At 40.2% G+C, this 27,127-nt stretch overlaps 1 protein-coding gene across 1 annotated transcript in view; it reads right to left on the bottom strand.

The window, feature by feature from the left end:
* Positions 1–27,127, bottom strand: part of trpn1 (transient receptor potential cation channel, subfamily N, member 1) — a 245,911-nt gene that overhangs the window by 42,989 nt on the left and 175,795 nt on the right. The window contains exons 11-18 of the mRNA XM_073047991.1: positions 26,134–26,235; positions 23,665–23,763; positions 19,571–19,699; positions 18,066–18,194; positions 16,547–16,663; positions 13,494–13,592; positions 12,411–12,611; positions 2,351–2,449 (exon numbers count right to left, since the gene is read on the bottom strand). Of these exons, the coding sequence (XP_072904092.1) occupies positions 2,351–2,449; positions 12,411–12,611; positions 13,494–13,592; positions 16,547–16,663; positions 18,066–18,194; positions 19,571–19,699; positions 23,665–23,763; positions 26,134–26,235 (975 nt within the window). The remainder of the gene's footprint in view (positions 1–2,350; positions 2,450–12,410; positions 12,612–13,493; positions 13,593–16,546; positions 16,664–18,065; positions 18,195–19,570; positions 19,700–23,664; positions 23,764–26,133; positions 26,236–27,127) is intronic.

The raw sequence follows: 27,127 nt of genomic DNA on the forward strand, positions 1-27,127 counted from the left end.
AAATACAGAAGAATGAAAAAATAATAAATAAATAAGCAATAAATATTGAGAGCATGAGATGAAGAGTCCTTGAAAGAGAGTTCATAGGTGGGGAGGGTGAAGTTGAATGAAGTTATCCCCTTTGGTTCAAGAGCCTGACAGAAAATCTGCAGATACTGAAAATCTTAGCAACACACACAAAATGGCTACCCATTTTAATTCCACTTCCCACTCCTATTCCCATTCCGGTATGTCCATCTACAGCTTCCTTTACTGTCGTGATGAGGCCACACTTAGGTTGGAGGAACAACACCTTATATTCCGTTTGGGCAGCCTCCAACCTGATGGCATGAACGTTGATTACTCAAGCTTCCAGTAATGCTCCCCAACCTCCGCCCCCCCCTCCATTTCCCATCCACTTTTCCCTCTCTCACCTCATCTCATCAATCAACTTCAGCACTTTATCTCATCCCTCCCCCTCCAGGTGTCACCTATCACTTGGTGGTTCTCTCTCCCCTTCACCCACCTTTTAAATCTACTCCTCCAGTCTTGCTGAAGAGTTTCAGCCCAAAATGTCAACTGTACTTTTTTCCTTAGATGCTGCATGGCTGCTGAGTTCTTCCAGTATTTTGTGTGAGATAAGAGGCAATAACTGTTCCTGAACCTGGTGCATGTCCTGAGGATCCAGTACCTTCTTCCTGATGGCAGCAGTGAGCATGCCTGGATGATGGATGCTGCTTTCCTGCGGCAGTGCTCCCATGTAGATGTACTCAATGGAGGGGAGAGCTTTACCCATCTTGGCTGGGTCAGACTTTTTGGAGAATTTTCTGCTCAAGGGCATTGGCTTTTCCACATCAGTTTGTGATGCAGTCAGAAAAAATATATCTTCCCCGCACATCAATAGAAGTTTATTAAAGTTTTAGATGTTATGCCAAATCTTTGCAAAATTCTAAGGAAGAAGAAGCACGGCTGTGCTTTCATTGTAATAACACTTCTGTGCTGGTCCAAGAACTGATGCTCTGAAATGATAACACCAAAGATTTTAAAGTTGTTGACCCTGTCCACTTCTGATCCCCCAATGAGGACTGACTCGTGGACCATGGACCTCCAGTTTCTCCTTCTGAAGTCAATAATCAGCTCCTTGATCTTGCTGACATTGAATGAGAAGTTTTTGTTGTGGCACCACTCAGCCAAATTTTCAATCTCCCTCCTATATGTTGATTCATTGTCACCTCTGAATCAACCAACGACAGTGGTGTCATTAGCAAACCTAAATATGGTGCTTAGCCTCACAGTCATAAGTATAAAGTGAGTAAAATAGGGGCAAAGCACACAGCCTTGTGGTGCACCAGTGCTGATGGAGATTGTGGAGGAGATGTTTTTGCCAATCCGAACTGACTGGGATCTGTGCGTCAGGATCCAATTGTGCAAGAAGGTATTGAGGCCAAAATCTTGAAGCTTATTGATTAGTTTTGAGGGGGTGATACTATTGGATACTGAGCTATTGTCAATAAAGAGCATCCTGATGTATGCACCTTTGCTGTCCAGATGTTCCAGTGTTGAGAGAAGAGCCAGTGGAGCCAATCTGCCAATTGTTGTGTGGTAGGCAAGTTGGAGCTGATCCAAGATGCTTTTCAGGCAGGAGTTAATATGTTTCATCAACAACCTTTCAAAACACTTCATCACAGTAGATGTAAGTGCTACTGAGTGATAGTCATTGAGACAGGTTACCATGTTCTTCTAGGCACCAGTATAATTGAAGTCTGCTTGAATCTCTCCAATCCCTGCATTTTGGAATTCATTTTTTTCTTCCTAAAAACTTCTTTAAGCTTTTGGTCACCTGTCCTAATTTCCTTTTATATGGAGTTATCATTGTGAAACAGGCCCATTGGCTGGCCAAGTGTGTGCAAACCGTCAAGCATCCATTTACACTAATCTTATAACTCCTCCTCCCAGAGTGTATCACTAACCCGCATTAGGAGAACAATTTCAAGTGACCAGCTTATCTCTGGGATGTTGGGGGTGGGGGTGGGGGGGGGGGGTGGGAGGGGAAAGAACATGAGCACTTGGAGGAAATCCACAATGTCACAGCGAGAATGTGCAAACTCCACACAGACAGCATCCAAGATCAGGATTGAACCAGGGTCAGTGGGGTAGTGAGGCACCTGCTCACTCGCTACACCTCAGCTCAGGGTTTCAGTTGTTTGTTTACACCCTTCTAGAGTGCCTGGACTGTTTTAAGGATCTGAATGAATAAAAGTTATTGATTTGAATTTAGAAGTAACTTATTATACCCAGGAAGGTTCTTTGGAATTTGGCCTCAGTTTCGCTGGGCAATATACTTGGATCAAATAGCTTTCAGTCCACTTACGATATCAGTGGCATTTGCATCCGCCTTCATCTTGAGTAAAGTGTTGCAGACATCAAGCTGCCCATTTGCTGCTGCCAGGTGTAGAGGTGTCCGTTTCGACTAGATGCATTTAAAAATAAATTATTAATATCTGAAACTATAAGAGCAGATCATCACTCACACTTTCATATTTAAATGACAAAGCATTCCAATCTTACTTTTTTTTTCTAATTTTGGCCTTTTCCTTTATAAAGAGATGGATCTGAAGCTTTTTCCACTATTGCCCCTGTTGGGTGACTGAACCCATGCCAGGAGCAGCAATGGCAAAGGCGAGATCAGATGTCTCACGTACCGCAATGAAAAAAGCAGCAGATTTTCTCCAACTATTTAACGTTAATCATGTGAGATTTATTCCGAATATACTCAAGGGGTAACAGTGGGGGGGGGGGGGGGGAATTCCTCTCCAGTGTCTTGAGCGATGTATTTTTATTTTCTTATGATAGAGAAGGGCATCATTCAGCTGGTCCATTCCAGAGCAATCTCATCAGTTCCATTCTTCAACTGTTTCCCTCTAACAAGTTTTCTCTCAAATGCCTTGCTTTCAAACAACCTACCTGTATGAGAATGAATTTACAGTGGCCAACTAACCCATCAGCTGCATATCCTTGGAATGTGTGAGGAAAGCAGATAACCTGAAAGGTTGAGCCACCAGGAGAACATGCAAATTCCACACAGGCCAGAGGTCAGAACCGAACACAGCTCATTGGAGCTCTGTGGCACCAGTTCCAATTCCTTGCCACATCAGTAATGGAACACATATCTGACTTTCAGGATGTGTCAGTTCAGTACAATTTATACACATCAAATCCCATTAAGAGATTTCAGTAATTATAGTCAGAACATTTTGTAAAGAAAGGACAAATGACGGATGTTAGAAAATAGAACAACACAGCCAGGAACAAACCTTTGGCCCATGATCCGGTGTCACATTAATTAAGCTAATGATGTCTCATTAAACTAATCCCTCCTGCCTGAACGTGGTCCATATCCCGCCATCTTTGCATATTCATGTATATATTCATGTGCCGATCAGAGAACCTCTTAAAAACCTCTATCATATCTGCCTCACTGGTAACACATTCCAGACACCTATCACTCTCGTATAAAAATGACTTGCCCTGCACATAGCCTTTGAACTTTTGCCCTTTCATCTCAAATACATGTTTCTAATACTATATATTTCAAAAGTAACACACACAGAATGCTGGAGGTATTCAGCTAGTCAGGCAGCATGCATAGAAATTAATAAGCAGCTGATGTTTCGGACTGAGAACCCTCTTCAGGACCGGAAAGGACGAAGGAAGGGGGAAGGTGCCAGAATGAAAAGGTGGGTAGGGAAAGGAGGATAGCTAGAAGGAGACAGGTGAAGCCAGGTGGGTGAGAAAGGTAAAGGGTGGGAGAGGAAGGTTCTTGAAAAGCTTCTTGAATTTCACTTAGCTTATTTTTTTTTATCATTTTTGTTCTTGGGTTCCTAATTCTATGAATTGTATTTTCTGCTAACTTTTTTTTCAGTTTCCACGCCAGTATTTTCATAGATTTAGATCCAATTTCATAATGTCTCTGTTTCAGAAACATTAAGTTTTTCCTGATTTCTTGCGTAGCCAAACTACTAATTATATCATTCTTAATTCTTTTAATTTCCCCTAATGTATCCTGTGCCAAATTCAATTTGTGTTTTTTCTCTAGTTCCTTCAGCCTATTTTGTAATTCCTCTGTTTTATTCCTTATTTTTTTCTTATATGAAGATATTGCTATAATTTTCCCTCTTAAGACCGCCTTCAGAGTATCCCATAAAATGGGAGGTGAAACCTCTCCATTATCATTAAATTCTAAGTAGAGACCAATTTCTTTTTTAATTTGTTCCTTAAAGTACAGATCATTGAGTAGACTTGAATTTAGTTTCCAAGTAGTATTCTTTGTTTGTAGGTCAAAATCAACAGATAAATATATAGGTGCATGGTCACTTACATCTATTGTCCCAATTCCACAGGTGTTTATTTTGTCTTTTCCAAATGTTATGAAATAGTCTATTCTTGTATATACAGAATGGGGAGCAAAATAATGAGTGTAATCCCTTCTGTTGGAGGAAAAGGTCCCTCCATATATCAATTAAACCAACATCCTCAAAAAGTGTATTAACTTTCTTATGTAAAGATTTTGTTTCAAAGGTTTTTCTATTGGAAGAGTCTAAGTTTGGTTGTAATTGTAAATTTAAGTCTCCCCCATATATCAGGAGACCTTCTGTTTCCATTACCATAATATCAGTAATTTTCTGAAAGAAACCAATATCGTTTCCCAGGGGTGCGTATATATTCAATAGAGTAACTGAATTTCCATCTATATTCCCCTTGCCAGAATATATCTGCCCTCTTTATCTCACATTTCGAATACTTTTTCAAAATTTAGCTTACTTGAGATAAGACTCCTCTCCTATGTCCTGATTTATATGAAAAGAAAAACAGATTAGTGAAGCCCATTCTCTTTAGTTTTTTATGCTCATTATCACTTAAATTAGTTTCCTGTAAATATGCTACATGGGCTTGTTTTTTTTTCCATTTTGGATAAAATTCTCTTACGTTTGATTGGATTTAATAGCCCATTGACATTAAAAGAAATGAGTTTTACCTTGTCCTTAGCCATCTGTATTTATCTGTCAATGTATCATTGAAATTAGAATAAAACTTAATCGATCTACTCCCTGAACAAATAAGAACCAAGAAATGCAAATAATAACAAAAATGGCAACGAACGTGTGATTCCAAGGCTGAGGTCTCTAGTAGATGACCCTGTGTTGAGCTAGAGGAAATATCTAACTGTGGGGGATAACCCCTCCTACTTGTGAGTTGAGGGCCCCCATTGCAGTATTCATAAAAGTCAGTGAACAAATCCATTACACAGAAAAGATTTCCCTGTGTACTCCTCCTATATATATATACACACACATATATATTACATACATACACATATATGCACACATATATATATTCTCATTTTGGTGGGGAGAAAGGAGTAAGTGAGTGAATAAAGAATAACAACTAAGTAATACAAAATCCACATTATAATAAGTATTTCTTGAGATAGGTATATCAGCGTCCACTTTTGCTTCCGTTTAGCTTCTCAACATTTTTAAAGTTAGCCAAACCTTATGGCTCTTCTGAAGGGGGTGAGGACAGTCTTTGGGAAACTCCCAGTCCTTTCCTGATATATTTCTCTCAGCCTCCTCCCATCTCCTGCCTTCTCGATTCTCGCACTATTTCCCAAGCGGAGCAGGATAATTCCTCAGCCAAGCTTTTCCTATTTTGGTCACACTGACGGGCAACCCTCTGGCCTTCATGTCTGTAGTCGCCTCTTCCACTGTCCGGTACAACCGCATCCCGTTGTCAGAAAACACTCGAAGTTTAGCAGGGTACGGAGTTTGAAATCTAATCTTTTTTTGCTTTAGTGCTCGCTTTACTTCAGAGTATTCTTTGCGTTTCTGCAGGACCGCGGGTGGGTAATCTTGGTTGAAATGTATTAATTTATCGTCTAAAAACACCCTCTTCTTACCCCAGGCCCTTTGTAGAATCTCCGCCTTGGTGCTATACTGAAGGAATTTTATTATTATTGAGCGTGGGTTATCTTGGATAGACCTCAGGACTAACGTGCGGTGGGCTCTTTCGACTTCCAGCTCCATAGCCAAGGGAAGATCCAGCGCATCCCGCAGTAACTTTCCGACAAACTCCGTCAGAGACGAGCCCTCCGCTCCTTCGGGAACGTTGTAGATTCTGATATTTTTCCGCCGCGATCTTCCCTCCAGGTCAAGCAGTTTACCTTCTTGGTGATGTAATATTTTTATTGTCTTACTCAGTATCCGTTCCATGTTTTGAACGCGATCTTCCACCTTTTCAATTCGAGTCTCTGCCACCACTATTTTTTGATTGACGCTGGCGAGCTCTGACTTAATATCATGGAGCTGCTGCTTTATTGCTTTCTGAAACTCCCTTATCTCTTTCAGAATTTCGATCATATTCGCCGCTTTGCCTGAATGAGGCCCAGCGTCCGCCTCGCTAGCACGCGGTCAGGTAGGAGAGCCGCTCGCTGCACTCCTCTCGGCTGCAGGCTCCGCAGTGTCACTTTTTAAATTTCCATTCCTTTTCCCCATTCTTGCCCCTCTTTTCAGTTCAAATACTTTTCAAAAAATACTATATTTGATGGGTTAACGGGGCTTAATACGCGTTTTTCCGGAGGAGCTAGTGACTTAACCTGCCATTCTTGACAATGATGTCACCGGAAACCCTCTGAACCCTTTCCAATGCCAACACATCTTTTCTTCGATGAAGAGCTTAAAACTGTTCACAATACTTAAGGTGAGGCTTCACCAGTGCCTTGTAAAGCCTCAGCATCACATCCCTACTCTTGTATTCTAGACCTCTTGAAATGAATGCTAAATGAATGTATAGTCAAGATAACCATGGGAATCAGTATGTTTACAAACTATGTTTGTTGACAGTTTGTCTCTGGAGATGGATGCAGACAGATCAAGAAAGGGGATGGAATTGTCAGAAATGGCCCAAGTAAATGTAAGGACAGGGTTATATATTTCGACTCTGTGGAAAAAATGTCACCTGCCTACTACATCAGAAGCATAAACTCTCATAATTTGAAAACTTCTATCATGTCTCTACCCTGTGGTGAACTACATATACCTGTCTGGACACTCCCCTCTGCTGACTTCTCCTGTGGCTCCTCCCACAGACCCCTGTATAAAGGTGATTGGAGGCACTGCTCCTCCCTCAGTCTCCAGGATGTTGTGTGGTGGTCTCTTGCTGCTCATCGTGGTCTCTTGCAGCTAATAAAAGCCTATTGTTCGCCTCCCGTCTCCGAGAGTTATTGATGGTGCATCATACCCCACCACCGCAGCTTCAGAGAAAGTATCATAGTTTTTTAGATTTCTTAACACGAGCAATACTTGAGCTGATTAAGGAAAGCTTAGAGGGATAGTAGAAATGAAAATAAGAGAGAGTACTAGAAAACATTACCAGCAAAGTTGAAAGAAAATCTAAAAATATTCAACCAGACTGTTAAGAGTAAATGTGTAGTAAGATGAGAGATGGAGCTGCTCAGGAGCCAAGGAAAAGATTTACTCATGGAGGCAAAGGGTATTGATTGTATATTTTATCACAGTTTGAACTCACAAAGGAAAGTATGATGAGATATTGCATGGGCTAAAAATTGATAAAGAGATACTAGGAGGTTAGCAAGACTCAAAGTGAATACTGTACATTGACTATCCAGATAGTTAATTTATAGTTAATCTGGAAGAAGGGTCTTGAGCTGAAATGTCGACTATTTATTCATTTCCACAGTTGCTGCCTGACCTGTTGAGTTCCTCCATCATTTTGTGTGTGTTGCTTTGGATAGCCAGCACCCGCAGACTTTCTATTGTTTATAACTACCCAGATAGTTCTGTTCTACATTGCTGTGGAAAGAAGCTTGGAATATTGGCCATAATCTTCTAAATGTCCAGAGATTCAGGTTTGTATCGTAAGAACTGGAGGATCACAATTGTCATAACAGTGTATATAAACAAAGTGTAACAATACATCCAGCTAATATATCCTACTCCGTTTAACCTTTGTTTTGGCAGAATGTTCTTGCGCAAGGAATTCATGATGAACCTTTACAAAATATTTGTCAGGTTATGAGAAAGTCAGGAAACATGCAGGAAATACACCAGTGTTTGATCATTCTGAGCAATACAGTCCCTGACATTCATATGCCATCTCATAATAGAAATTACCCAGGCAGAGCAAACTTCAATGAAAATCTCTAGATCAGTGCTTTCTGCACATATACATTTGACAACTTAGTAAGATGTCTGAAGAGATGCAGCTGCTTCACAACTGAGGACCCCTGACAATATTTACAGTGCAGATATCTAGTTACATTGCTAATGAGTACCAACTGTCACAAGTCTTTCCGATATATAACTTGTTCATTCCTGCACTGCGTCATAAGGAGGATCCAGTCATTCATTGGTTTTTCTCTGGGAAAGTGTCTTTCAGCTTCTCAGGGTTCCAAACTCTAAGTTTTGAGAAGTCTTCGGGGAATCATCTTATCTAAGCACAATGAAATACCGACGTCATTAAGTCAACATCAACATAATCTATTTTTGAAGCTAAATGTCTCACTTCACTGCTCTATTTATAGTTTAAATCCTGGCAAGTTTCCTTAGAAAACTACAGATCATAAAATATTTCCACTTCACGTTTAGAAGACATTTTGACTTTAAAAAGAAATCTGTATTTGTATGAACATGGATGACGTTGTATTAAATAGATGAGCAAGAGTCGTACTTTCAAACCAGCCTCTGCACCAGCTGCAGGAAGAATGGACTTGCATGGGTTCACTTGACAGAATACTACAAGGACAGAAGGCCTTATTCTTTGCCTCACAATGTCATGTCATCTTTACTAAATGACTGCCCAGAATTTCTTTTATGTTAGCGTACAGTGCCTAATCTTCCCAGGTCACATCGATCATGAAACTCATCACAGAAAATTAATTCTTGTAATTAATTTTAATAGGAAAAGTTCCCTTTCAAAACCATGATGATTTTAATGACTGCCAAACTAGTGAATGGAAAACTGGTGGACTGGTCTCCCATTCTTATCTTGTTGAAGATTTAAAAACCAGCATATGCTTCATTTTTTTCTTACTTTTTCTTTTTTTATTTGTAGGCATTCATTTTTTTCATTTCTCTATTTGCATCTGATTTGGCGCTGAATTCACCAATTTAAATTCACTATTTTGTCTCAGTATTTATTTCTCAACCCTTTAGTCTCAGTGGCTGAGATGGTAAATTCCTAGAAATTCATTTTAGGTCTGTAGTGTTAAAAGCTGACCGGCAACAAAACCAGAAGTGCTAAACATGCAAATATAAAGTGTGGCTGAACACAGAATTCTTCCATATTTCAACAATTGGTAAATTTGGAAGTGCACAGTACACAATGTTATTTGTTAAAGGTGACCACAGTTCTATTTTTATCATCTAGGTGTACGAGGTTCCTGAGGTCTAGCTGTCCCATCGTCAGCTTACTTGATAATTCATGGGAAAATAGTATTTAGAAATGAACGGTGCAAGGACAAGCCTGATCAGGCAAAGTGGACTGGATTGTGCATCTCTCACCTCACCATTCCATTGAGAATGTTCAGCTATCTGCTGTTTGTCCCTGACTTTTATGGCCATGGAGTGCAGCGTGGAAGACAGGAAAGAGGTGGAATCAGTGTTAAGTACTAGGCCTCTCTATTAGTCAGGGTAAACCATGGATGTTGTATTCCAGCTGTCTATGTGTAATCTAGCCAGTATGTAAACCAGGACAGTGTGATATGGAGAGCAGGCTGTTGCCCACGTAGCAGGCTCCCACTCTCCATGCAGCTGATGAATCCAAAGGAATGGCACAGACTGATACAGTTTGGCACCAGCAGCATCGAGGAGTTGCCAGTCAGCATTTAACACAATGTAGGACTTCTTTCAGGACACCATCGGATATCTCCTCTGGGTTTACTTCCGGAGCCTTCTCCACGAGTGGGTACAGCTGCAAGGCAGTGAAAGTTCGAGATCGGAGTTTTCTTTCTAGATGAGCTGCCAACCATGGCTGATGAGCCCCAACTGCCCGAAGTAACTGGATTTCAGATCTGGTAACCCGCCTTTGTCCCTTCTCCTGACAATAGAAATAGTTCCAGTGGGCTCAGTAGCTAAGCCACACATGAAAGCCAGGAGCTGGACTTGGTAGTCAGAGGCTATTTGAGATGCATGCTATTGGGAGCATTTAATTGGTAGTGAGAGCTTATCCCCACTACCACACTCAACTACAACAACCTTAAAGAACCTGAGTACTAGGACAGAAGATTAATATCCTTACCTGAATGAATCAGGGCATATCTTTCTGCCAGAGATTGCTGATCTATGTAAGTGCTATCTCATTCATTTGAAGGGGTTCACTGAACTATTTTGAAAAAATGTACTCACGTCATGGAATGGTCACAGCAATGAGACCTTGAGTTTGACTGGATATGCCTGAAAGCTAGTACCACCAGGTTCAAGGACACCTTCTAGCCTACTGTTATAACTATTGAATGGTTCCCGTAGATAAGATCAAAGGTCAAAGGTTCATTTTTTAAATCAAAGCATGCATTTATATACAAATCTGAAATTTGTCTTCTCCAGATAGCCACGAAACAAAGAACATGAAAATTATTCAGATAGAAACATCAGACGCACTGCTCCCCCGTACAAAAAAGAATGGCATCCTGATCATCAACCTCCCCCACCCAAAAAACCCTCCCCTGCACAAAATGGAACAAGAACATCGACCCCCAGAAACAATCCTGCTGCCACACAAAAAACTAACAGAACACTAAAAGAACATCAACCCCCAAACATCCTCCTCTCGCACAACAAAAACCGAAAAGGAGTGGGCAATCAAAAATACAGAATATAAAAACCGTAAGTCTGAAAAAGTCCACAATCCATAAACACACCAGTCCAATCCATTCAGGCAGAACCACGATACCATCCCCTGATATCACCGACATTCATCAAAAGAGAGGGACACCACATGAGGCAGAGAGGCCTTCTCGCCCGCCACACTGCAACAGGCCACTCACAGACTCCTTCTCTGGCACTGATCAAAAGACAGGCAGTCAGTCCTGGAACTCTCGCTTGCCTTCTACATTTGCCTCAATGTCTCAGCCTTCCTCGAAACTTTAGTCAGTGATTAGTGGACGCTTTATACAGCAAAATGGAGTCGAACGTCAGCTCACATCCCATCTCAAAGTTTCTTTGCATTGAGGCTGTCCGAGCACGCCCTTGCTTCGCAGAACCTTCTTGGAGCCAGCAAAGCGCTAGATCACTCAAATGTTCTCCAAGCTGCAAATCACAGGCTCAAACAGTCCCAGGAACACATTAAAGGTGAAAAATAGATGTAAAAGAAGTAGGAAAGCTATTTTCATAAACTATTTAGAAGATGTTGACCGGGGGCGCGTTGCATGCTAGTGCCATCTTGACTGGAGCGTTTCATACTGTTGCCTTTTCAAGATATTCTCTTGACCTCCCTATCTATCTCGTTATGATCTTGTTCCCTAATTATAACTGCAACACACATTCTGTGTAGTTGTTGCAGTTTATTCTGCATTATGTTATAGTTTTACCTATTACTACCTTGCTGCACTGTGCAATGAATTGATCTGTATGAACAGTATGCAAGACAGGCTTTTCACCCTACCTCGGTACATGTGACAACAATAAACCAATGCTATTTCCAATTCCAGTTTCATTGGGCCTTTTAAAGTTATCATGTCTGTTGGAATGGCCTGGTGAGTGTATGTAGACACAATCCCAGATCAAGTACCATTTCACCCAATTTCCGGTGCTATGTCCAGTACATTTGAGATTTATTAATGTTTAATTTGATAAACCATTCAAAGCTCCCGAGTGATATATCAGCATTGTAGTGCAGCAGTTGCCTAATAACTCCAGGATGTGAGTTCAATCTTATCCTGGTGTGCTGCCTATGTGGAGTTTATAGAACCATGCATTTCTGCTGGATGCTCTGGTTTCTTCTCACATTTGGAAGATGTGGTTAACTACAAGTTACCTCGTAAGGTGGGTAGCAAGAACATTTGAGTAAGAATGAGCTACAATGCTAAAGAAAAGTGGAATGAGACATGACATTCCTCTGTTTGGAGCTGACATTAACCTGATGGGCTGAATAGTCTCCCGTGTCATACTAGTAACAAAGGCAATCGACCTATTCATTACTTCAGGTCTTGGGAGGATATTTAAGAGCCTCTGTGATTTCCTTCTTTCACTTTTTGTTGGTTGCCCTCATGTTTCCTCCATAATGTGAAAACATTTGTGGTCAGCCTAGTCTAGTCATGTCCTTGAGTACCAAGGGTGGCCATTATCTGGTGATGCAATGTGTGTGCTTTTAGCCAGCTATAATCTGGAGATACGATTAACTCATTGTAAGTGACTTACCAGAGAGAGTGCATCAATACTGGCAGCATGGGTCTCGACCAGAAGCTTTACCAGCTTGTTGTAACCATTCTGTGCTCCCAGGTGAAGTGGTGTCAAGCCAAGCTTAGTTTTGGCATTGACAAAGGCCTTGTGCCAGAGCAGGATATCTGAGATTTCATCATGACCGTTCTCTGCTGCCAAGTGAAGCCCAGCTTTACCATGCTGTAGAATAAACCAAAAAGAAGCACCACACTTTACAGAAGTATTGCAGGGCCTGGTGTTTGACATACTAGAGCACTACCCATGTCCCACAGAGTCAGAGAGATACCACAAGGAAATGGATCCTTCAGCCATTTACTCATCAACCCATTAAAGCTAATCCTACATCAATCCCATTTTTATTCTACCTGTATTCTCATCAGTCTACCCCCCCACCCCCAGATTCTACCACTCTACACACTGGGCACAATTTACAGTGGTTAGTTAGCCTACCAACCTGCACAACTCTTTGGGATGTGGTGAAAATCTAGTGCACCCAGAGAAAGCCAATATGGTCACAGGGAGAACATGTAAGCTCCACACTAACAGGACCAGGGGTCCCAGTTGAATTGAGCTCACTGGATCTGCTCTGCCATATGTGCTCTCTGCTGCCACTTGGTTTATTAAATTGCACCTTTAAAACTGCCATCTAAATGAATGGCTGGTAAATGTTACTGAATTTCCACCATCTCATTCCAACAGAGATGTAAATGGAGAAGAAAACTACAGATGGTGGAAATATGAAATATAAACAGACAATGCTGGAAACACAGCAAGTCAGCCAGCATCAGTGGATAAAGAAATAGTGTTAATATATTAACACGAGTGTCTTCAGTGTTTTTTTATCTTTGCATCATTCATGAAATATATTACAATACCCACCATAACTGTGAGGCTTTGAACTCAGGGATCCTTTGGTTGCAAAAAGTTCAGTGTATGGTGTGTTGAATAATGAATTTAGAGTTATAACTGCTCAGTGTCCCTTTATTAGGCAAACATATTTTAAAGATCTCTACTAACATTTAAATAATTAGCTAAATACTTTAAAATAGATGTCAGAGTTACCTCGTCAAATACATCCACTCTAGCATGGTTTAGCAGCAATATTTTCACCATCTCCGTGTGTCCTCTCTCTGCAGCCAGAAGCAATGGTGAACAGCCATTCTGTTTTACAGTGAGAATTGTGGGAATGTCTTAAATGGGTTTCATGATAAAGACACACAAGCATATAGTAATCATTAGTGTAAACACTTACTTTGTTACATATATACAATGTACCGAGGCTGAAGCTTGAAGAAAGTGGCTAAGAGCAGGAATATTAACTGGAAACAGGTAAGCTACGTCCACTTCCTCAAGTTCAAATGATAAAAATTAACTATTGGTGAACCTGATAATTGCCATCTCTTATACTAAGATAGAAACACATCAGCACACTGACATCTGTAAGAGGCAAAACAATCAACAAATCAACTTGGTGGCGCAATAATATCAGCGCCGGACTCCAGAGCGAAGGTTCCCAAGTTCAAATGCAAGTCGGGCTGAGCGTCAAGCTAGCAACTCGGCCTCGTAAAACCAAGAATAGCTTGTTACGGAAACACCATCAAAAGATGGTGCCCCGATAACTCCACTGCCGAGTTAAGGGATATTCTTCTTCCGCTAAATCATAAACACGGAAAAACATGTAGATATATTTGGTGGAGATCCTTTGTAGCTCCAGTGTTGGTCCCACTATTAAACAGCAAGGAAGAATGAACCTAATTTATAAAGCTTCCTTCATGAATGCATAGTTAATGTCAATGGCAACTTATTAATGCAGTTAATGTCTATGGCATTTAGATATTAAATGCTGATGAGAGTAAGTAATTTTTAGCAATACTGAAGATTTGCACAGAATATTTTGGAGAATCTGTAAATACCATAACTAATGAGTACCATATTGGCTTGACTGTTTATTGAGATAGCATAAGTTTTGCACAAAAAACCATGAGATTAATGTTTTACATTATTTGAGGCTCATTGAGGGATCAGAAGTAGAAGGGGTGAGCAGTTTCAAGTTGCTGAGTGTCAGCATCTCTGAGAATCTAACCTAGGCCCAACATATTGCTGCAATTACAAAGAAGGAACGACAGTGGCTGTATTTCATGAGGTGCTCGAGGAGAATTGGTATGTCACCAAAGCCACTTGAACATTTCTACAGAGAGCGTTCTAACTGGTTGCATCACTATCTGGAATGGAGAGGCCGCTGCACAGGATTGGAAAATGCTGCAGAAAGTTGTAAACTCAGCCTGCTCCATCAAGGACACTCGACTCACAGGTATCCAGTACACCTACAAAAGGCGACGTCTCAAAAATGCGGCATCCATCTTTAAAGACCCCCTTCACCCGGGACATGCCCTCTTCTCATTGCTACCATCAATGGGTCTCAAGACAGACACTCAATGCTTCAGGAACATCTTCAGCCCCTCTGCCATCAGATTTCTGAATGGACAATGAACCCATGAACACTGCCTCAGTACTTTTCCCTCTCTTTTTGCATTACTTATTTCATTCATTTTTTCAGATATACTTACTGTAATTTATAATTTTTTATTATTATGTATTGCAATGTACTGCTGCCACAAAACAAGTGTGACAGTGATATTAAAGCTGATTCTGATCATTGTTATTGTGCTGTTTTCCCTGAATGCAGACCTTCACACTCACATTGTCCTTTAGCAGTCCTTCCATTTTAAATTACTAAACTAGAATAAGATGATATCTGCACAAATAAACTCTTGAATGTATTGTGGTTCCTTACAATGTTAGAAGCTTGCATTTAGATTGGACTCAGAATGGGATAAAACAATCTGATGTGCTTTCTATTCTAGGAGCACAATCCGACAGGAAGTTAGGAAGTCAAAGCAGAAATCCTTAAGAAGCTTATAGGAGAGAGAGAAGGAGAGGGAGAGAGACAAGCAGAAAAAATGCAGGGATCATCAGGGTGAAAATTTTAGATTTCAGACTCAATCTAAACTGGTAAGTAAAATATGTTAGGATTACAGAAGAAGCAAGAGGTTGTTACAACATAGGCTGTAAGTTGACTTGAATGCAAGAACCTTTGTTAATTCGTGCTTAAGACTGATTGTTGTTTAATTACTGAAAGGTTTGGGAATGCAGCTAATTGCTGACTAAGAAACAGCCAATTCCTCGCTGTTATGATGTTCTCTGAAAGTGACAACACAGTCTGACAGTGTGGTGAAGAAGAAATATGGGATGTGTGCCTCCATTGATAGGGACATTGAGTACGTGAGTTGAGATGTCATGTTGAGACATTGTATATTCCACTCCAAGATATTATGTGCAGTTCTGATCACCTGACTATTAGAAGGAAGTGATTAAGCCAGAGAGGGTGCAGAAAAAAGATTCAGAAGGATGTTGCTGGGATTGGAGATCTGAGTTATAAGGAGGACAGTTCCTTTCATTTCATTCCCCTCCTTATTACCCAGTATGCTTGCAACTCATTTTCTGTCATATATTAATAAACTTCCCTTTATTTTGCCACTTGCCTACTCTGAGGGTCATTTACAGCGGCCAATTAACCGACAACAAGCTATTGGGAGAAAATGAAGCACCCAGCAAAAATCCAAATGGTCAAGAGGTGAACATACGAACCCCAGATACAGCACTGGAAGTCAGGATCAAACCCAAGTCCCATCTTTAATGTAGTTCTTTGTATTACATCCAGTCTTCTGATCTGCCACACATCTTGGCACAATTCGATACTTTTAGAGATAGAATCAAACTTAAAGAAACTTTTATAGTTTAGTCCTTCCTTTGGATTTTTTCTTTGTGACTGGAGTCTATTGAAAATGGTCAGCTTGTGGTATTTATTTTTATTTTTACAGCTGAAGCTATAGGTGGTTGGATTAGTCCGTTATTCTTGTGAACTGAGTGCATTTTGCATTTCCTTAGTCAATGTCGTGGTTATGTTAAATTTTGCTAGAAGCCCACAGTACTACAGTCAAGACGTTGTTATAGTCTATGGCTTGTGTGATGCCTATTTATGAAGAAGGATCTATTCCTAACATCTAGACGGTCTACACACTATTAGAAATTTAGAAAATATGGAGGAAGAGTACCTTAGATTGTTTATTGATGGCCTGCTGCATTCTATTTGAGCCAATGTATTTCAAGATTTCAAGAAGAACATCTGAATTCCCGACATGTGCACAGTAATGTAATGGAGTTTCATGCATCTACGAAAGAAAATTACTCTTTATTACGTTTCCCAAGACAAAGTTTATAGCTAAAGCACAAGGTAGTTTTGCTTTATAATTATCTCCCTTTGACAGGTTAGATATTCAACCCCATTCACCAAACCAATGACCATTTTGCTTCCATCTTCCTCCTTTATTGGCATGGCAGAAAAGTGGGGCAACAGGTAATACTGTACCACTGCTTCACAGCTCCAGCAACCGAGGTTTGATCCTATGAATCATCGTCACAACGTGGGAATATCCTCTTCAAGTCTGCATTGAGCATTAACCATCCATTTTACACTAATCCTACATTAAAAACATTTTATCTTCTTCCCATATAATCCCCAATTCCCCCAAGATATACAGTGGCCAATTAACCAACCAATTTGCATCTCTCTTGTATGCAGGAGGATATCGGAGCACCCATGTATTCATAGGGACACCATGCAAAATCCACACAGACAGCACCCAATGTCACGAATGAACCCAGATCTCTGGCACTAGGAGGCAGCTGCTCTACTCTTCTGTGACCTTGTGGCTTCTCAAGGCTGTGGAGACATCACTAATATGTGCTGTTTGTTAGGTTAACTGACTGCTGTAAATTACTCCTAATATTGGTGGATGGTAGGAGAATGTTGGGGGAGAATACCATTAGATTTGTGATAGAGAATTTGTTACAGGGAAATAAGTGAGGGAATGGAACAACTTGATGGAATACCCAATGGAAACATGAGAGGACCATTATCTCTCGATCCAACCCTGAATTTTGGAGTTTGAACAAGCAACTAGTTGCAGAAGCTGTTTTCTGAAGGAATTGAATAATAATAAATAGAAAGATGGGATGAATAAGTGTTTGAACCAGGAATTAATTATAGAACAACAATGGACTTTTGCATTCAGGCACTGTAAACATGTGGTGACCATTGGCCTGGAGCTGTTAGCTTTATTTTTACTTCAGCCACTGATAGAACTTAATCCAGAAGCTCTCTTCCATTTCACTACAAACTATGTCAGCTTCAGTTAGCAGTATATTTTTTATTCCACATAGATCAGGCATCTTTACATAAATTGCAAAAAGTAAAAAAAGATGAAATTAAAATAGGACATTTGGACCTTTCAAATAGTATGCTGCTACCTAGTTTGTGGATTCATTTTCATCCAGCATCTCCACGTTTTCCAAGAATAAAAATAGAAAAAATGAAGTGATGCTCAGTCAATTAAATGTCAAATTTGATACATCTGATGCTTTCAGTGGTGTATTGGCCCTTTATGTTTGTTTCCCAAGTACATGACTTGTTCATTTATATGTATACAGTACATCTCCATCAAAACTATCCTAGAAGATATGCTGCTGATCTTAAGCAACATATTTGACCCCTTGTGCCCCACATTATTTTACCAGCTTTGTAGCTGCAGTGATGTCAGCATCATACTCCAAGAGAATTTTAACGATCTTAGTGTCTTCTTGCTTGAAGTGAATCATGTCCTTTGTTATCTCTGCTGCTAAGTGCAGGCATGTTTCTCCTTCCTGAGAAATAAAGTAAACGTAGGAGTTTAATGTGGAGGCAGTAATAAATTCCACAGCATGTCAGCTTGCAAAACTGGATGTTCAGAAACTGAAAACAACAATATTCTTCTCTTTAGTTCCTTTCTGATTTTCAAACCGGCTTAATAGTATCTATATTTTTCCAGGGAATTAAAAAGAACAAGTCAAAAGGCTGTAGATAATGCTTTATATACACAGATCATATACTTTTGCAGCCTCAAAGGCTCTACAGAGGGATTGTTGAGTGTCATTTGAAAGGGACAGAAGGATTGGTACATGTGACTGAAGTCTCAAAGTTTTGAGGATGTGGGGGACGTTGCTAGGCAAGGAGGCTTATGAAGAGCATTCCAGTGTGCTGGATCTCCACAATTGGAGGTTAAACATATGAAATAACCTTCAGAATATTTCACAGTATGTTGTAAAATAAGATAAAAAGATTTGTTTTGCATATTTCTGGAAAATGGATCTTCTATCTGTATCTTTTCACATCACAAAATTTTTCAAAGGGAAAATGCCTATTTGTTAATCATCTATTAGTCATCTGGAAACTTGAGGATTTCAAGAATGGCATGAGGAAATCTGAATACTGATCTTGTATTGCATTAATATTACCTTAAGATCACACTGCATCATGGTGCTGTCATTATTTAACAGTGAAAACTCGTGAAGTTTACTTGCTACAAGAATATGGGTTCCACAATTTGTTTGGGAATGAGCAGCCTTGATCCAGAAAAGTTAAAGGTTCACATTTGGATTCACAGTGTAATTGAAAACCACAATATTGTGAGTCAGGAGAGAGATGCAGGTTTTTGAGCTCATATTTAATAGGTTTAGATGAATGATGGAGGGCAGTGCAGATGCTATACTTGACCTGGATTGTCCACATCTGCAGAGATAACTAATGGCCTGGTTTTAATAATGCATTTAGTCAGGGTAAGAAAAAGAGAACTTTTTTGAGTTAAAAGAGAACTTTTTTGAGTTAAAAAAAGGGCATGCTTGCAGAAGCTGAAATAAGAGAAGGAATCAACTTTGATAACACAAATGCCAATGAAGAGAAATGCAGCAACTCAAATAAGGTGGCTTAAGCAATGAAATTAGATAAATCAGTAAACAATCAGAGGTATGCTGACTTTAATAACTAAGGGGAGGAAAGAAGAATTTGGATGAACATCCAAATTTTTTGAAGGCTTACCAGCAGAGTCATGTTTTTATCCAACACAACCTGTCCTACTCTAACTTATTATGACATTGGTATTATTTTTGGTGGTTGGTGAGAGGCAGGTGGCATTGATTTAGATTTCCAGCTCTTTCAGCTCCTTCATTTGCTTGAATCATAAAAATACTAATCTTTCTTTTACCTGGTTTTCCTGATTGACACATGCAACAGCCTCAAGGCGACTCCTCTCATTGGTCAGGTAGTTCAGGATTTCTTCCACAACATCGACATGACAGTGCCGGACTGCAATGTGAAGTGGATTCTCTCCAGCCTAAAAGGAGGAGGGAGGAAAAGAAAAAGGAGCTGAGAAATGCACGTCTTCAGGATCTGAGAGAAAGAACAAATGGTAGAAGAGATGAAGAGACGGGGGATGAAACGGCTGCATGTCTCCACAATGACAAAAACAGGCACTGAAGGAGCAGAGAGGAAGAGGCAAAGGAGCTGAGAAATGCACGTCTCCAGGATCAGAGACAAACAACAAACAGCAGAAGACATGAAGAGATGGTGGATGAAACGACTGCATGTCTCCAGAATGACAATGAAAGGCACAAGGGTGGCAGATCAACCAGACATGTTGCCATCAGAAGTGTCCTTTGTTAAATGAGGAGGAGCTACATTTCCTTTGCTACCTGTCTTTCTTTTTTAATAAACTGAGTTTTTCTTCTTTAATTTCCAAAGCAAAGTGATAGCAATAGCATTAAGGAAAATTTAATGTTCATTCTGGTCACATCAGACTGCACTACCTTTCTCTCAAAGGGTGCCCCAACGGGTCACCCGGTTGTCTACTAGTTACTAAAAACTAGCCCTGCAATATTTTTCTTATGGCATTGCTAATCCTCAGGCTGAGAGCTACATTAAACCACATGAGCAAAGGAGTTATCTGTACTCCTCAGATTCTGACCTCTTGCACAAATCAAAATTTCCATGAGTGCAATACTGGTGACTGCAAGGCTCTGGAATTCCTTCACTCTCTCTTGCCATCTTTACGTTAGGTTTCCTTAGAACGCACAATATGTTGGGCCCAGGATAGACCCTCAGTGATGTTGACACCAAGGAACTTGAAATTGTTCACCCTTTCCACTTCTGATTCCTCTATGAGGACTGGTGTGTGTTCCCTCATCCTACTGTTTCTGAAGTCCACAATCAATTCTGGGGTCTTACTGATGTCGAGTACAAGGTGGCTGCTGTGATTAGTTGACATATCTCACTCCTGTATGCCTTCTTGTCACAATATGAAATTCTGCCAACAATAGTTTGTTGTCAGCAAATTTATAGGTGGCATTTGAGCTGCGCCCAGCTACACAGTCATGGATGTAGAGAGAGTAGAGTCATGGGCTAAGTATACATCCTTGTGGTGCGCCAGTGTTGATTATCAGGCAGGTGGAGATGTTATTTCTGATTCGCACAGACAGTGGCCTTCTGGCAAGGAGGTCAGCAATCCACTTGCAGAGAGAGGTACAGAGGCCCAGGTTTTGGAGCTTTTAGGTCAGACAAGGACTACTTGTGTTAAACTTTGAGTAGCGGCCCTTTCCCATACCAAAAGTTGATGCAGCCGGTTAGAATGTTTTCCACGGTACATACAGTACATATACTCTCTGTCACACATCTATAGAAATTAGTCAGAGTTTTAGGTGATGTGCCAAATCTTCGCAAACCTCTAAAAAAAGTAGGAGTACTGTCATGCTCTCTTCATAATGACACACTTACGTGCTAGAAATAGATTCTTCAATTCATTGACTAACCATCAAGCACCCAATTACATTAATTCTACACTCATCCCGTTTTATTCTTCCCACCTTACATCATCACTCTGGTGGCTAGCATTGAACATAACTAGATCAGTGACGTTCTATATAGTTGTATATGCTGACATATATGTACTTTGATAATAAATTTACTTTGAACTTGGAAATTTGAATGTCAGAAACTGGGATCCTGCTGTAAGTGACTCAGCTCCTGATGCCCCAAAGTCTTTCCAGCATCTACGTAACGTAAATCAGGAGCACGATGGACACCTTCACTTGCGTGGATGTAGCACCAACAATACTCAAGAAGCTTGACGCTGTACATGAGAAAGCAGCCCACACACCACCACTACCACCAGAGAGTGCATGCGCTGTGCCATGTTACACCTGTCACCTGCCATCTTGCCCTCCCCCTCCCCACCTTTGTATCCAGTCTTCTTCCCCCTCCCTTCCAGTCCTGATGAAAGGTCTTCTCCCAAAATGTCCCAAAATTATTCCTCCCCATAGATGCTGTCTGACCTGATTTGCTCCAGCATTTTGTGTGTGTTGCTTGTAAACTATATTAATAAGATTTATATTAAAACTGAGAAAGTGAAATTATGAGAACTGCATGGGTTCTTTCATGAAGAAAGAAGAAATCTTGTACATGTTCTGCTACAGGTTCATAAACTTTAAAGCAATTTACAGATGTTGCTCTATAAACAAAACTGCTGTTTTGGGGTCAGAAAAAGGAGGTGATCCCAAATGCAGGGTATTCTGTAAAAGCTCCTGTACTCAGTATTAGGTACGAGTGTGGAATACTCAATTATATGTGGATGATTTGAATGCAGATGCTGGTGATGTGATCAGTAACCTCACAGATGACACTAAGATCGGCAGAGTTGTTAACAGTGTGAAGGACAGGGTCATTCTTCAGGTGATATGGATGTGATGGCAAAATGGGCTGAGAAATAGCAGATGGAGCACTACTGAGGGCAGGACATATATCGTGAATAGTAAGGTCATAGTGGGTATTGAGGAACAGAGGGACCTCGGTTTGTGAGTTATTAGATTCTTGAAGGTAGCAGCACAGGAAGATAAAGTAGTTTAGATGGAATATGCGATGTTGGCCTTCACTGGTCAAGATATTGATACAAGAACACAGAAGTTATGCTCCACGTTTATAGAGTCTTGGTCAGACCTCAGTTGCAGTACTATATGTAGTTCTGGTCTCCACACTAGCATCGGAGAGGGTGCAGAACATTTTACTTATGAGGAGACACATGCGGTTGTAGATGCTGGAATCTGGAATAAAAAGCAAACTGCTGGAGGAACTTGGCAGGTTAAGCAGCATCTGTGGAGGAGAGGAAAATTGTTGATGTTCTGGGTTGAGACCCTGCATCAGAACTGAGAGTATGGGAGAAAGGAATTCTTGACATTTTGGTTTGAGACCATTCACCAGGGACTGATCCTCAGTCCTCATTAAGGGTCCCAACCCACTGAGCTACCCTAGCACAAAGATGAGAAAATCTGCAGACTCTGGAAATCTAAGCAACACACACAAAATGCCAGAGGAACTCAGCAGGCCAGGCTGCTCGATGGATGAGAGTAAACAGTTGATGTTTCTGGCCGAGATCCTTTTTCAGTACCCTCCATCTGTCCTGATGAAGGGTCTCAGCCCAAAACGTTGACTGTTTACTCTTTTCCATGGATGCTGCCTGGACTGCTGAGTTCCTCCAGCATTTTGTGTGTGTTGTTTGAGCTCCCCTGGCAGTTGTTTTAGATAATGAGGAGAGATTGGAAAGTTCTGGTCTGTTTTCCCTGGAGATTTAGAAAAGACATAATTAATGTAGATAAAGTTATAAAAGATATAAACAGGGTAGACTGCAAGAATCTTTGACCAGTACCAAAGGTGAATAAAACTAGAGGACTTGGATTTAGGATAAGAGGTAAAAGTTCAAGAGTGGAACTGAAGATGACTGTTTTAACCCAGGCAGTGGTGAGAATCACTTTTGGAAGCAGAATTGCTAACAACATTTAAGACTTGACTAGACGAGCACTTGATTCGCCTGGGCAATTAAGGCTTCGGGTTGGTAGCTGAGAGTAAGATGGAAGGTTGTATGGATGAGATGGACTGACTGGCCTGTTTACTGTATGACTCAATGATAGGGAGGGATTCGTTTGAAGAATGAGGACGCAGCCAAGAGACAGCCTGACAAGAATGTAGGGAGGAAGGAAGATTAGAAATTTCCTCCATGAAGTGAGGTGGGAGAGGCTTGTGTGGAACAGTTAGTCTGCTTCTGTCCTATAAAACATGACATGAATCTGTAACATGTAGAAAGGGAATGAAAGAGATTTAAGCCATGATTCTATTGAATGTCAACACTTCGGTATTGAATGGTAGAACAGGTTTGACAGATCAAAAGTCGCATTCATACTTCTATCTATGTGCTTTCATGCTTCTACATGATATATTCGTTCAATCTTTGTTGGCAGCGTTGGGTCCTCCTACCTTGGACAGCCACGTTAGGTCACCTCCCTCCTCAATCAGAGCTTGGATCATTTTCAGGTTGCCGTGCCGGGCTGCTAGATGCATGGCTGTCTCACTATTCTGTGGACATCAAATAGATGGCATTAACCACACTACAGCTCAGAATACCCACCACTGATAATAAGTCCCAAGCCTTCTGGGACTTCTCAGTATAAATTACGCTATAAAAACAAAATTAATCAACTGTTCCAAAGAAATCTGAGCCAAACTAACCTACTTTGGTTTTACACTGAAGTACTGTTTGTAGTTAAATTCCTGGTAAATTTGTGACAAGATAAGCATGCTGAAATAATCTGACACTCACCTGTGCAGCTGTATACCAACACAAGAGGCTTTTCAAACAATGCAGCAATGTAGCCTTAGAGTTATGTTCAAACTTTATGCAGAGCGCAATCCAAAAATCATATAAAATTACTGTAACTGGGTAAAACATTGCATTTCTCAGCCTGAAGATTTAATTTGCCTTAGGAAAGATTCACCAATGTTTGCTTGCATTGATAGATCATTTTATTTCCTTCTGCGTTAATAGTGTGAATATTTGAAAGTGTTAGTTTTAGAGATCCATGTTCTTCCCCATTACAAGTCAACATATCTAAACATACTAAACATGAATTGATGTTCTACAGTATTTTACATATACTGCATAGAGCAATCTTTATAATCTCTATACAACTATGGTCAAGCTTTATTTCATCATGTATTTTGCATTTAAATAAGTACAACTACAGAATTGTAGAGATTGAATCATTTACTGTTACTATTATGTGATTTCATAAAGCAGAGAATGATGAATTGTGTAGCATTGATGGTCCCTGTAAATAAATATATACTGGTCCAATTCAGCAACATAATTTATCATGTATAATTTTTATTGTTTATTAAGATATGACAAAATATATCCACAATTCAGACTTTAAGTAACTGCTCTTTCCTTCACCCAAAACAAGAATACATTTCCCCTTGTCCTCATTGGAAGTCGCCACATTCTACAACATATCCTCCGTATTTTCCAACACCTCAAATGTAATGCCACAACCACTTGTACTTCCATCTTCTCTTAATCTTCAGTATCCTGAAAGGATTGTTCTATACAGCATGCTCTAATTTACTCTTCCATCTACACCAAAACCAACTCCTTTATGTCATGCCACTTTCCGAGCAACTGTAGAAGATGTCAGTTCTCTTCTCCTTTTACCTTCTCCCTTCCTGCATACAGGTCCACAAATGCTCTTCCAGCAACCAGTTACTGTCACTTCTGAGTAGAAGTACCTCACTTGATAATTGTGATATGCAGTTAACCATTTTGGGAAAACCAAATACATTGAGGGTGACAGCCTTGGAGAAGTTGTATTCAGTCTGCAGAGGCATCAATGAGCTTCCAGTTGCCTTTTGTTCTAATTTTTCATTCCACAACTAATCTAATATTCCACACTCTTCCAATGAAGCTCAGAGTAGCTGGGGAAACAGAAGCTAATCTTCCATTTATGTAAATTTCAGCCTTCTTGAATTCAATTCAGCTAGAACGGAGATGTGAAGGAATTCATTGCCACAGACATCTGTGGAGGCCAAGTCATTGGGTATATTTAATGGAGAGGTTGATAGGTTCTTGATTAGTCAGGGTGTCTAAGGTTACAGAGAGAAGGCAGGTGGGTGGGGTTGAGAGGGATAACAAATCAGCCATGCTGGAACGGTGGAGCAGGCTTGATGGGCTGAGTTCTGCTCTTAAGTCTTATGATCTTATGGCTTTGTGAGTACTTGGTTATTCCAGTCTTGTAACATATTTCTTGCATTCACATGCTATTTTCTCTATTCACCATTCTTCTAGTCACTTTAGATTTCATTAATTTCCTACTTACATTTTGTTATTCACCAATCTTTATAATAATATAACAGGTCATTATATCAATCTTTATATCAATATAGCAGATCCTACAATATAATATACAGCTCATTCTCTAATTCTTAGTTCCCATGTAAATCTTATTTGCTGATGTGGATCAGTCCTTCATTAAGATGGACATTAGGAAACCCTCTTAGTGACTCTTCAGCTTTTAAGTCACTTCATTAGGTTTCGTGTTATTGAGCTTCCATAAAAGAATATTCAATAGCGAGTAAACTTCTTTATTCAACCTAATATTCTTATTTCAACCTCATGGTGAATTGTATTCCAATTCTTCAGTATTCAAAATGCAATATGAAGTACTTTTGCGATATCAATGCCTGTCAAATATAATTTATTAAAGGGCATCTGGGAACTTAATTTGTCCTTGGCCCAAAGTCATACATACACAGCATAAGAATGCTAATTACGTTGCGCTCTACATCACTGACTCCAAGATCGTATAATTCAGTGGCAGATTTCAAACACTGCCCCCTACTCTATCCCATGACTGCTCGACATGCCTGAAGTCTGATTATGCACATTCTTACCTCTTGCCCAGCATTTACTTCTGCTCCACTTTTTAACAGCATTACAGCCACCTTCTCACCATCTTTCACTTGAGCAGCAATGTGCAGAGGAGTCTCCTGAGCCTGCAGAGGGAAAGGGGCTGTAATAGGACTCAGTTATGTGCAAGAAAGGATTGGTACAAGAATCAGATAGAGTTGTATAAATCCCATGCCTGGAGGGAAGCTTATGTTTTTATACCCTTGGGATTCCCAATGGCCTTCACTCTCAATGAACTTGTTACTTTCATAATGTAGGGAAACGTAGCGAGCAATTTGTGCAAAGCAAGCTCAATCAATGTGAAGTAGATAAATAGCCATTAAATGATCCCTATGTTGTAGGCACAAAAAGAGGCCATGGAGTAGGATGATTTTTAATACAGAAAACATGGAGGAACTATCGATTTCTATTGTGTTTTTTAAGATTCAAGGATGTTTATTGTCATTCTTCAGGACACGAGAGTAAAGGAGAATGAAATGATTGCTACTCTGGATTCAATACGGCATAAAAAAGTCAATAAACATAAAGGTCACAATAAAACATAATTCCCCAATAAATATAAAAGTAATCATATAAAACACAACGTAACTGTTATATACATAGATGGATTGCATGTAAAGTACCCAAAGTGATGCTAGGTGATGTGTTTGTAGTAGTGGTGGGCTAGGTTAATGAGTGGAGGTGTTGATCTGCCTGATAGCTTGGGGGAAGTAACTGTTTTGGACTCTAATTGTCCTGGCATCGATACTGCAACACCTCTTCTCTGATGGGAGTGGGACAAACAGTCCATCGGCAGAGTAGATGGGAATCTTCATGACATTGCTGGCCTTATTCAAGCACTTTTCTGTATATATGTCCTTGATGGTGGGTGGATGAGTACTGGTGGTGTGTTGGCCAGTTTAACTACCTGTTGTAGAGCCCTCCTGTCTGCTGCAATGCGGTTTCCGTACCACACAGTGTTAGGATGCTGTCAGCTGT

Source organism: Hemitrygon akajei, chromosome 1, assembly GCF_048418815.1.
Source record: "Hemitrygon akajei chromosome 1, sHemAka1.3, whole genome shotgun sequence".
Lineage (NCBI taxonomy): Eukaryota > Metazoa > Chordata > Chondrichthyes > Myliobatiformes > Dasyatidae > Hemitrygon > Hemitrygon akajei.